The sequence below is a fragment of the Calidris pugnax genome, unplaced genomic scaffold, assembly GCF_001431845.1.
Source record: "Calidris pugnax isolate Ruff unplaced genomic scaffold, ASM143184v1 scaffold28, whole genome shotgun sequence".
Taxonomy (NCBI): domain Eukaryota; kingdom Metazoa; phylum Chordata; class Aves; order Charadriiformes; family Scolopacidae; genus Calidris; species Calidris pugnax.
The window spans coordinates 5,507,369-5,520,558 of record NW_015090842.1 but is presented as its reverse complement, the minus strand read 5'-3'; the positions used below and the strand labels follow the sequence as shown (position 1 = coordinate 5,520,558).

At 39.2% G+C, this 13,190-nt stretch overlaps 1 protein-coding gene across 1 annotated transcript; it reads right to left on the bottom strand.

Moving 5' to 3' along the window:
* Window positions 1-1,993: 1,993 nt before the first annotated feature.
* Window positions 1,994-8,579, bottom strand: DYNLRB2 (dynein, light chain, roadblock-type 2). Its single transcript, XM_014942232.1, has 4 exons — window positions 8,545-8,579; window positions 8,258-8,333; window positions 4,335-4,502; window positions 1,994-2,306 (listed from the first exon to the last, which is right to left on the bottom strand). The coding sequence occupies exons 1-4, from the start codon at window positions 8,545-8,547 to the stop codon at window positions 2,263-2,265; spliced, it is 291 nt and encodes a 96-aa protein (XP_014797718.1). The 5' UTR covers window positions 8,548-8,579; the 3' UTR covers window positions 1,994-2,262.
* Between the last annotated feature and the right edge of the window lie 4,611 nt (window positions 8,580-13,190).

Here is a 13,190-nt window from a genome sequence, read left to right as displayed (position 1 = left end):
AAATGATTTAGCACGTGTTTAATTTTAATGATTTGGCTTAAGTGTGTCTTTGAGTGCTTTATCAAGCTACAGCAATCATCAGCTGCTTAATAAATATTGGATTAAAGTCTGCAAAGGGAACTAACACATGTATCAGGAAGACGAAATGAAAGAACGTTGCCAGACACGAAGCTTTTTCTCTTCGCGACTCATTTCTGTGTTCCTTGGGCTGAAGGACGTTTCTCAACGATGCTGGAAATTGCAAAACCAATAGTATTTTTGACAATAGAAAAGTGGATTGGGGGCTGTAATTCTGGCTGTTTTCTGGACTTACACAGTGAAACCTCCACGGAATTTAATGCTGTTAGAGAAAACGACGGAAACAAAACGATTGGCCCCAAATACACATGAAGAGTAGTTGGAATTCAGCAATTGTTTTGGATATGTGCTCAAATGAAACATCTAGGCTTTGAATTGGTAGGTGTTTGATAGGCCAGGATATCGGTGAAATAAATGTTCACTAATGCATAGCAATAAGTAGGTTGGGTTTTTAAAATTATCTCAACAGAAGCCAAGAAGATAACAAATAAAAACTGTGGGTTTTTAAAAGCATTGCCACATGTCAGTTGTTCATTACAAACAACTTAAAATGGTTGTTTTCCAGCGCACAATTAAAAACCCTTCCAGCAGTAAGGAAACTCTTCTGCCATGGCACTGCCTACAGTAAGTGCCACCAGTAGCGTCCCCTTGATTTACATATCCTTAACATGTTGAATAGCCCTGCCCAGCTGGATTGCTGTGTTTAATTTCCATCCCACTGGGCCTCTCTGCCTTTGGGTTGGCTCCCTCTCAACAGGCAGCAGCACTCAATCTTCCATGGTCCCCACCACGTGTGGAATCTGCCTGCCTTTGAGATCTCCCCACCCGGATACCTTCCGCTCCCGGGAGCAGGACCAGCCCTCCCAGATTTTTCCGTAAGACACAGTCTGTTATTCAGCAAAGTCAGAGCAAACACTCAGATTTGAAATAAATAAACACCACCAGGCTTTGTGTAAGTTTTGAGTGATACAGAACCATGGCCCTAATGGCAAACTGCTGACTCCGTATCCACAGAGACATTCTGTGATTTATCAGTTTCATAACCTCGACCACAATCCGTATGATGTACTGCAAAGATCCCTGAGCAGTATTCAACAGATTCATTTTTCCTTTCATCCTCATAACCACCCCACATATTTGTTGTGCTTCCTTCCTATATGTAGAAAAAAACCTTCTCGTGACCAACCGAAGGCAATCTGAAATTTTTAACTTTAAATAATCAATTGGTAAAGTTTATATACAAGAGGGGAGCTGCCCCCCAGCTCTGTCTTGCCCTCCCCCAGCCGGGGAGCACATCAGCCACCAGACGCAGCCCCAGGCATGGACATGTCTTCTGAACAGAATGGATTTGTAGGTGGCTTAACCCGATGGCGGCTCCATCATAGCATCTGATGGAGCATCTCTCCCGTGAGGCCAGGCTGAGAGAGCTGGGCTAGTTCAGCCTGGAGAAGAGAAGGCTCCAGGGAGACCTTTTCAGTCCCTAAAGGAAGGTTTATAAGAAAGATGGACGTTTTAATAGGGCCTGTAGCAATAGGACAAGGGCCAATGATTTTAAACTAAAAGACGGTAGATTCAGACTAGATAGAAGGATGACATTTTTTACAATAAGGGTGGTGAGACACTGGAACAGGTTGCCCAGAGAAGCTGTGGCTGCCCCATCCCTGGAGGGGTTCAAGGCCAGGTTGGAGGGGGCTTTGAGCAACCTGGTCTGGTGGGAGGTGTCCCTGCCCAGGGCAGGGGGGTGGAACTGGATGATCTTTAAGGTCCCTTCCAACCCAAACCATTCGGTGATTGTATGGTTTATAGATGTACGTGTACACATGACCTACAACTTCCCATGAGGTATGATTTCTCTCAATCTAGTGGTAGAAGCATAAAGAGAATGATGTAATTGCAAGAATAGGTTGAACATCCATTAAGAGAGTTTTAAGCATTTTGCTTTATTATTGCTCTTCTGAGTATCAAGATAAACATACAATATTTTGATATATGCACTGTAATTTGCTCAAACAGAAATTGATACAGCTACAACTGAGAACTTTAAATTGGCAGCAGTTTAGTCCTGACAGTTACACTTTATGTAAAATTACTTAGTGCTATGTCTGCTATTAAATATCAACAAGTAATATGTAGGTTAACAAGTAGAACTACATCACTGTCTCTGAAAATATTGCCATAGTAGGGCTATTCGCATGGGTTCTGAATAACGATCAGGAGATACTCCTTATCTGCAAAAAGATACAAAAATGCTTAGTTAAAATATTTTATCTTATTTCCTGATAAAAACTCTTTACTCATCTATTTCTCTTCAACTTCTTATTTATTTGTAAAACATAAGCAAAGACAATGGCATTTATATTAAAAACATTTAGAAAATGTAAGCACTTTGTTAAAAAATCTAACATTACAGATACAAAAAATATCCGTGTCATAAAGCTTAACTATACCATATTAAAACAACTTTAATAAGCAGTAGATTTGCTTTCAAGAAGCTGTAAAGATATTTAAACAATACGAAAAAAATTCACAAGATAAGCACCTGGAAGCTAGCACTTGTTATAATAAAAAACTTTTGACATCTGCAGCCTCTTCTGCAGGTGCAGAGAACTTCTTTCAGTTCACTAACTATTTATTCAAAATTGAGAACCCCATTTAGACAGAAAAAGCAGAAAAGATTTGAATAGACTTCTACTATGAATGAATTCTAAACATGCCAGACTTCGCCTACTAATTCTAAAAGCCCGGGGAGGTTCTGGAAACAATTCAGCTGGATAGCTATTTAACATTATCTATTTGAAATGAAACATTTCTTGAAAGTACCCAGTGAATTTACTAGAGTCATATCTGCTTTGGAGAGTTAAGAAGCTGCACTCCTGCATTGTCACTTTCATCCAAAAAGCAACTTAATATAAATCACAGGTGGTTCATTTGCCACCTTCTATTACAGTAAAATATAATCAAGCCTTTCAACAACTAATCTCCCTGTTAGCAAAAAAGCTTCACATTTTATACCACTTATTTTCAGGTCAACATGCTTTAATGGTTACTAGTCAAAAAGTCACCTCTAAAAAAATAAGTGAAGGGCAAATGCAAAATAAGAATCAAGTGCATCAGTTTAAATCAATGAGCAAAACACACGATTTAAAAAATGCATTAGGTTTATACTCCAAAATAGAAACTAAACTAAAATTTTAATCTTAGTATCAGCTGATGACTAATGTTAGCACTTAATGACAGTGGCAGATTTCTTTCACACATACTGGTTTCATAGCAGTGTTATAAATAATTCCAGCGAGGCGAGGTACCTGGTGCAGCATCTCTGCTCTGTGTTTGCTATGAAACCAGCAGCAGAGGAGTACCCCAGTGAAGGCTGCCCCATTGCTACGGGCTCAGAGCCTGTCTCCTCCCCATGGCCATGCTGAGGACATCCCAGAAGGTTCCTTTTGGTTCTGCCAGCCTTCACCAGAGATTTCTGTCAACCCCTGCACACCATCAGTCTCTCAATTAGCTGGTGCACACATCAAGGTCTGAGCCCCAACCAACTGCTTCCACTTTGCCTGATTCACCTTGAACTGATAATTGACCACAGCTTTGCCACAGCTCATCTATTGTTATCTATTTTAGAGACAAAACTAACAAATTAACAGAGTTGTATTTAACATGAGTGAGAAATGGGTTGCTATATCCCGTAGTTCATAGAATCATCTGGGTTGGAAGGGACCTTCAAGATCATCTAGTCCAACCATCAACCTAACTCTGACCAAAAAAAAAGAAAAAACCATCATTTAAGGATGTTAGTTCATATAAGGAAAATAATTATATTCTAGTTACTATGTTGGTGACAATATCTGTGACACAAATCCCACCTATGGCTAGGAAGTCATTATAACACACCAACTAAAAATCATTTTTAGAAAAGAGATTTTTTGATCTGTTTGGAGCTGAAATGGATTTGCTGCCTTTAGTTCTATACATACACACACACTGCTTGATATATATATTTGTCCAGTTTTCCTTCGTGAAAACCCACAGAAACCAGAACATGAATCAGATCTAATTTTTTTGGTTGTCTCCAAGTTAACGAATTCTATAAACTCTTTACATTAAAATCCTAACACATCTGGTTACGTGGTGAATATATGGTTATACTTTCACATACTTATTTTCAAAATGCATTTTCTCCAGTAGCCTTGTGAAGAATTAAATGAAACTCAAAAGGACATACAATCCTGTAGTTATTTTAATAGAAATATTACCTGGAGCTATCATAATTTCGTGTTTCTTTGATCTGATCCTAAGGAAGGTTAGATCGTTGTGAGGATCGATATCTCTCACTGTGCTCCTGGCTTTCGCGGTGAGCTGATGAAGAAGCCCTGCGTAATGCACTGTTGTAGAGTTATCCAGAGTTGTTCTTATTGGAATTCCTGCAAACAAATAATATTCTAGTAATCATTCCGTTAAATTACATATTCTTCATATACAGCAGATCATAAGAGAAAAAACAAGCATTTCATAGTTTTTTCTGGTTTGTAGCAGAAAGGAGTTGTGTTAATTTCAGGTATATATGTGTTTTTTAAAGTATAATTTATATTAATCAGTGGCAATTAAACATTGAGTTGCCTTATGAAGCTTATGAAAGAGCCTAATTGCCATTTAAAGCTCTTAAATACTTATCAAATTCCTTTCTATAGTACTTAAGCAGTTATGGTGCTTCATTGGTTTAAGCAGCATCGAGTTTGCATCTTGGCTGCAGGGATCTAACCCCACTTTAACTGCAGCCTTTGGCCTGTGCAGGGAGAGAAATGACACATTCCCAGGGAAGTACCAAGAGCAATCCAAGGGCAGAAGCAGCATGTCTGCACTTGGCAAGGAAGACCACCCTTGGAAAAATCCCTTCCAATTAGCAGCAAAATATTGACGATTGGTAGTACACACTGTATCGATCCCAACTATTAAAAATATGACCGCATAAGTCAAGATTAATTTTTGCTGATTTAATGGATCATTGTTTATCAATAATTTGTCAAATTGTGCTTTTGGTATTAATAGGCTACCAGGTGAAACTAAAAACAGGGTTCACAGTAATCATGCAAGTGTGAAACTGTTTGGCTTTAATAAGCTTGTTTCACTAATAGCAAATTTATCTGACCTACTAACGAAGACAATAGATTACAAGCTGGCAAGGCAATTTTCTCTTTGCGTGCATTTGTATTGTGTGGACAGGAATAAAAACCAGAGTAATATGACTTAAAGAGTTTGATTATGAAAGAAGAATTAACAAGCAAAAATACTTAATGATAGGTAAATAATTAGAAGTAAAGGAGTAAAGAAATAATAGAACCACTTCAGATATTAGCTGTTGCCTAATTTTCCTAGGAAAGCATTATTTGAATCACTTGAAATCTGTTTTGTCACTTAAGAAATAGCTGTGCATTGGTAGGATGTGTAGTGTAGAGAAGCATACAGAATGACCCAGTACATCCTCTGTGTTTAATATTTACTACACAAAGATTGAAACTGATGTTTTAATGGAAACAAACAGGTGTTCCCAAGCACTGCATTAGCATGAGAATATCTATGTAATCACAGCATTAAATAGTAAGTCACTTAAAAGCAGCAATGAATTAGTGTCAAGTTTATATGACCTTGCATATGAATGATTGCTTCAACAAATACAGTACTTTTAATGAAAATGGTAAATGTTAAATGATCCTCCAAGGTCTAATAATAACATGAAAATGAGTTGACACGAGTGCCATCCTTAGATTAAAGCTGAGCTATGCTTACTTTAGGACAAATTCTCTTTGCCTCTGCCACCCAAATTAGAGAAAGGCAAATAAATCCTTCATTAGAAATGCTGCAGTGTGATCCTTCTCGACTGTGAAGGATAATAAGAGTTTATGAAATTTTCCAGATAAACAATGTACAGTGTTTCCATGAACAAATCAACTTTCAGCATTAAAATAAATGACAGGCAATGTTTGTATCAGGAAATTGGCTATTTCACCTACAAGCCATTATATCTAAGTGTACCTACACTATTACAAAAATCTTAGTAAAAGACAACTGTTAATGTTAGGGAAGAACAGAGGGCTCCATCTTTTTAGGGAACCTGAACAGTCTAAGAAACCTCACTGCTGACCAGTGGTTTGAGTGTTTTTACTGTGATTAATTTAAGCTGTACATTTGTTTTAAATGTTTCAGGATAGAGAGAAATGAAATATAATTTTCTACAGAAAGATTTGAAGTAATTAGATTGACCAGTGCTATTTATGGATATTTGGAGATGTTACAAAAACTTGCAACTACACATCTGCTTTAAGGTTTAGTTTGTGGAATCCAACTTCTTGGTAGCTTGAATACATCCCTCATGGAGCAGGACTCTTGCATTCACATCTGGCATCTGGTGTCAAACCATTTCTAAATAATAAACTGAAACCAAAATTCCTGCACTAAAAATCTTGTCCATAAGCTTCTACATGTGTTCTACAGGTTTGTGAGGATGAGGAAGTCTGAACAGGACATGGGGGGACTTTATACCTTACCATAGATGTACCTTGTCTAATGTGCAAAAAAGGGAAGTGGAACGTTCTTCCTCCTTTGCAAATCAAAATTGATAGAGAAGGAATCCACACATATGCATGCACCACCTCCTGGAGGTGGCTGGTGCCAGATGGATTTTGGATTTTAGAATCCAAACCAGCCTTGTAGAAAGCATACTTTTGCCCTAATTCTGCACAGCTGTAGCTGAGCTGTCCCTCAACACTGTAGAACGACCACAGGTAAAGATGGACTGTGAGGGAACACCTGAGTGGGAAAGCATGCTTCACTGATATTGTGCCAAGAAGTCAGCTGTTCCAAGTAAAAGAAGAGAAGAAAACTGGGTTGTTTTTCTGGTAGATTACATTGATAGTTTTGCTTTGGGAAAAGCAACAGTCTGTGAGCTCAAAAAGGATCATTTGTGTTATCTAAGTGTTTTGATTTTTTTTCAGTTCTCATCTGCAGCTTAGTCTAAGTGCTTATTGGATCAAATCACATTCTGTTTACTGAAACAGGGTACAGAAATGGCTGAAACAGTTCTTGTTCTGAAACCAGGCTGCATTTCAGCTTAGTGACCTGCCGTAGCTAGACGTGAGCATGCGCAAAGCAGCTTTTCCGTTTCCATTTGCCAGGCTACACACTTCTCGTGACCTGTATCATCTACGCTGTGAGCAAAGGCACCTTTTACTTAACGTGTCCAGGCACACAAATTAAATTGTCCATATTTTCTAAAGACTGAATAACATTTAGGCTTCTTTTGTAGTGTTCTTTTCTCCTTTTGCTAAACTACTGTTAGTGCAATAGGTTTTTTAGGGGATTGTAGAAGTGAAGGAGGTCAACTAAATTATGGCCAAGGTAAATTGAGTTGTCTTTTCTTTGTAAAGGAAGGATTAAAAGAGATTAACCTGAGAAGCCTGGCTTCTGGAGGGTGACTTCTGTGAACAGTTTGGCTTTTGGCTTGTAGTCTTCAGGATCACAGTCAAAGCTGACCTGACATAAAATTTTCCCTTCCTCCTAAGACAACACACCGTAACACAATTTAAAGAACTTGTGAATATTCAACAGGGCCAAGGAACAGTTCCCAAGGTAGAAGACCAACTTTATTTAGTAGATGCTTTTCTCCTGGAGCTTTTGTTCTACTGTAACTATTCAGAGGAAAAGGGGGGAGTGAAGTGCTAGTGAATTTCCTTGCACATACAAATAATTTTGGACTAACAAATCCCTGCAAAAATAATAGCTTAGTACATGTGTTCTGTCTCTCTGTAACCTACCAAGAGAGGCTCAAGATCTGGTTCTGAAAAATAAAGGTTAGTTAAAATAGAGGGATAAGTAACAACATGGGACTCCTTAAGTTAAATGAGGTTATTTCTTCAGAGAAGACTTATGTCAAGGCTCTGCTTTTAATTTTTCTGCTTTCCGTTAAGTTGAAAAGCTACATCATATGGAGAGCTTCAAGAAATGGCCAAAACCGAAATGTTCATGTCTTAAGATGAAACATGGTATTGAAAATCATGACACCTTCATAAGATATCACAAGGGGATTGTACTAATACCTCATATCGTGCAATTTTGTGCTTAAGAGTTACTACACTCATTGCTACCACCCAGTTTGTTACATAGAGGAAGGTGAGGACGTTACCTTCGGCGTTTATAACCATAGTTGCAATAACCCCTTTGTAGGCTTGAATCCTCTTGAGGGTTTCCCCCACTTCACCCTGTGAGGAGAGAAGACACCACAGCACCCGCACCCACCACACCTCGGCCCGACGGCCAGCGCCGGCCCCTGCGAGGAGCCCGTGGGGCCACCGAGCCCAAAGGCAGCCCGGGGACTCTGCTCCCCCGTCCCCCCACGGCCTCCCGCCGCCCCCGGTGGTTCCCCGGCTGCCCCGTTGCCCTCCCGTCGCCGGGCGGGAGCAGCGCCATTACCATGGCCGGCCCGCTGCCGTTGCTATGGAGCGGCGGAAGTGACGGCGGGGCGGCGGAGCGGGCCGCGCGCAGCCCCTGAGGGGAAGGTGGCGCGTGGCTGTGCCCGGCGGGCTGGGGCTGGGCTCTGCCCTGCTACCTGAGGGACGGCTAAAAGAGCCACCGTAAGAGAACTAAGGACAGAAACACCTGCCTTAGGGACAGCAAGGGCCCAGGCCCGGCCTTAAATGGAGCCCAGAGGACGTGAGGGGAGGCCCCAGGTGGAGCTAGTCAGGGCGGCGAGGGCTTATAAGTGCTTTCAGGGGGCTGCAGCCCTTAGTCTGGCTGCTGCTGGGAACAGGGGTGTGGCTGGGCTGCCCTGATGGACTCTGCTTGGTAGGTGAAGTGAAAACATCTTAAGTTGTCTAAATTGTAGTACAGGGAATTTTGTGTTAGTTTATTTTGAAACTGAAAATTATAGTTGCCAAATCCTAAAGATATGAGTGTAGCTACTTTTCTTAGAAATAAGTATTTTTCCTCTCTGTGCATATGAGTGTGGTATTCTCTGCTCTCTGTTTTCCCCCAAGTGTTGCACACCCTGTGGCTGTGCAAAGCTTAGCTTTCACTAGTAGAAGTGTTCTGGTCAGTTATGCTATGGTAGATAGATAAAGCACCTTCATAAGAAGTATTGTGTGCTACTCTAGTTTACTACACCTTTTAAGTTGGTGTAGGTTATTTTTATAATGCTATAGTGTGAATAAGTTATCCATGTTTCTCTTTTCCTTGACTGAAATAGTAGGGAAATAAACTTAATGTGTGAGACCTTTGAAGAGCCATCTTTATGCACACAGTAAATATTATTGAAATGTGCTAAAGACTCCTACATTTCTTCAGGGGTGGGCTCCCTAAGTGTTCTCTCTTGTTTATGCAGCTTTTTGGAGTCTTGTCATTAGAGTGACTTCTGGCAGCTCTGCTCTGAAGAGTAGACAAGTTTAGAAGGCTTGATGTTTTGAGAAACCAGTAGCTTCACTTTTTTTTTTTAAACAGAGAGGCCTTAAGAGCAAATTAACAAGCTAGCTACTAATCTTCAGCTTTTTTTAAGGACCCAATTATATTTAAAACTTGCAACAGTACATCAACACATAATGCAGTTTATGGCCCTATGTTGGAGACAAAATAACTTCAGTGTGTGGGATTGCCTTATCTATTGCAACAATATTATTCTAGGTATTTATTAAGTTTCAGACTGGTATGGACAAGCATAAGTCAGAAGTGTTGAAGTTGCTGTGTATTCAGATAAGTGTATAACTGAAAGGAAAATCTAGCTTATGAGGGAAGAGAGGAATAATCAGAAATACCAGTGTATTTATTTCAAAAGCTACTATTTTAGGAACTAACCCAACATCCTATGGCATGGTATGGAAGGCAATCAAGAAAGCTGTGGCTGATACTGGTCAGTGATTGTATCAGCTGTGTGAGTTTCCACCTGTGAGCAATTAAGCCAGCATTGAAATTTGCATTGATGCACCTGTGCAGTTTTGTTAAAATAGGAAGTATGGTGTTCTGAATCTTTGGAAGTGAGGTATCCTTAAAGATATGTTTTTTCATTTTTTTTGAACAATTGGAAGCACTGGTGCATGATTATTGAATCTGACTGGAACATCTGCTGGGCAATTTTGTCTTAATGCAGCCAGTAGATGCTTTTAAATGAAAACTTACAGATTATACAATATAAACCTGGTCCTACTGTTGGTGTTGGTCACAGGAATGATCCTTGCTATTACAGTCCAATTAAAGTCAGCACACTGTAGGATAACATGTTGTAAGGGATAGTGATGATCCTACCCCTAGTAACTGGACTTGCAATTCCAGGGATTTAGAAAAATGAAAAAGAGGTTTTCTACTTACTCTGCTGCTATTTTCTAATTTTCAAGGCTTTGCTCAAGACCATCCTTCATGGATGCAAGATGCCTATATGTCTTTTTAAAAACAAACCATCAACTTAGCAAAAAAAACCCCCCAAAACTGGAACCAATATAAAGTTAGCATGATGCAGGATTATTCCTGGAAGCATTATTTACTCTCAGCATGAGAGACTAAAACATGTGGACTTCTATAAACACTCAAATAGGCTTTGTCTCAGATCTATATACATAACAACAAATGAAAATATTTTCTTGGTTCCTTGAAATTTACCTGAGAATTTAGATTCCAAGCAACATAATTATTCTTTTGATGTACAGGAGTGAATGCAATATTAGGAACACAGTGATACTGCTTGAGAACCAGAAACTCCTTATAATCTAGGAATGGTATCTTGCAAGGGCTTATCTGTGTGAATAACTTTAAATATTTGCTGATAAAAGTAGCAGGGGAGAAGCCTAAACTTCAGGTGCTTGCACTTGTAGTCTGGTTTTTGAACTAGTTTTTGCAATTATACTTAAGATTGAGGAAAAAAAATCAACTGAAAGATGGAAAATACTTAAAACTTTTCTATTTTTTTTTTCCAAGGTATGACAGAAGATGTAATTCTCTACTTGGAAAGCAGGAAGAGGATTTTTCTGGTAAGTACATGAGAATTTCATTCCTTCCTTGCTGCTTGAACCTGGAGACCCAGGAAGAGGGACAGAGGGAGGGAGAGAAGTGCCATGTTGTTTAGACACACTGAGGGACTTGGGCTACACTGAAGTGCTGTAAACCATCTTGATTTGCTGCCAGCCATTATGAAATAGCATAAATCAATTAAAGTCAGGAAGAACTTAACTTCTTGTAACCAGTAATCTTGATTACAAGTGACTGTAAAAGTCTGCCAGCTATTCTGATAGCTCCTTTGCCCATGCTGTAGGATATCTCCAGAAGCTTTGTTGGCCTATAAAGTGGAATGAACTCATGCATAGCCAATAGTGATGCTGTTGATGATCCTACAGTTGGTTCTTTCAATTTTTTCCTCTGTTTTTTATTTCTAAAAAGGAGTTTCCAAGCAAATTTGGTAGAAGCAGATAATGCGGCACAGCAGCTGAAAGCTTAGAGTGCATTCTTAGCACACAGCCCTTACAAATACCTAAAATAAATGTCATTATTTGGTTCTACATGATTATTTTGACAAAATATTGAGAGAAAGAACAATATGAATTATGTTGAGGTGTAGGAAAGTTTGAATTTTAATGCAGATTTGTTACTATAAATCCTGCTGCTGGTCAGTCACACATCAATCAATGAACAGGAGCTACATTTTGGTTTTATTGACGGCAAACTCTGTGGAACAATCACATTGTGAATATTCTCAATGAATTCTTGGCCTTTCAGTCTCTGAGGAGCTGGCTCAGAGTTTCGTAGAAGTAGCGAAGGATCAGACTTTGCTACTCCCAGAAGGTTTCAAGAGCAAAAATGTTATTTTGTGGCAGTAGCAGAGTTAAGTTATGGGGGAGATTGTGCCTAAAATAATCAAAATGAGGTTTGGGGTGTCTCTGGATGGAGAAAACAATCAGTAGGGCTCCAGTGTGATACCTATCTATTGCCTCCTCTTTTAATAGTTCTACAATGAACGGTCAGTGTTTTTGCAACCTCCTTCTACATGTGAAATATAATAAAATACATTATCTCTATTATTGAATTAAAAACCTCTTCTGTTTCCCTGATTGAAATTTGGCTTTGGTTTTATTAACAGACCACCTTTAAAAAGGTGAAAATTAAAGAAAGCAAAATAGAGTTACTCATCCTGCAAGGTTATGAACAAATCTGTAGGGAAGGTCCTGCCTTTTTCCGCCTGAAAAAGGTCTTGTAGCAAGTGTGTGAGCTGGAGTGGATGGTATCTTTCCCAATCTTACTTGATAAAGTTTGATTAGTTCTAATCTTGTTACCTCCATGAATCTGAAGATAATAAACTGAGAAAGTATGTAAGAAAAATTGTATGTCATGTAGGCATGTATGAAACAATTTTAAAGTTACTCTGTAGATAAATGTTAGAACGAAAATGTGCTCAAAATATTTTTTTTTTTGGGTAAATGTTTTTCCACAACTTTTGTGAGCAGCTTCCCAGCTTCTGGCCTGTTGTGTGAGGAATTTCTATCTCAAGTCCTCTAGATGGTGCTACAGCTACGGCACATGGAGGCGAACTCACCATTAGGTTTTGTATTTTGCTTGTTAAAAATCCTACTTCACTTAAGACACATATTGTACGGAAGGATTAATGACTTCAGGTACGATACTGTTTACAGGTTTATGCACGGAGGAATCCGCATAGGTGGATTACCTGTCCTCAGCAAGCAAAAGTAGAGCATTTTTAATAGATACAGAAGTTTTGCAGGAGCTGTTGTGTGGTCAAATTATCCCCTCATCTCTTGAAGCCATACCTTGAGTGCTGATGAGCACAGGGGTGGCCCACTGTAGCCTGTGATGCTGATGAAGTGACAGCAATAAGCCTCTTAAAACTCCCAGCAGATGTTGCTGCTTTTGTATGCTAATGGGAACTTCATGAACCATTTTCTCTGCCTTCTGAGAGCAGATGTAAGTACATGAGAATTGCTTTCTTATATCAAGAGCAAATTGATAATAACCATGGTTCAGTTGTAAGGCAGAAGCTGTAGAGGCACTATGTTTGGCACAGAAAGCTTATGCAGAACTTCATCAAAACTAATTTTCTATATTCTGCTAACTTTTCTTGTACTGAA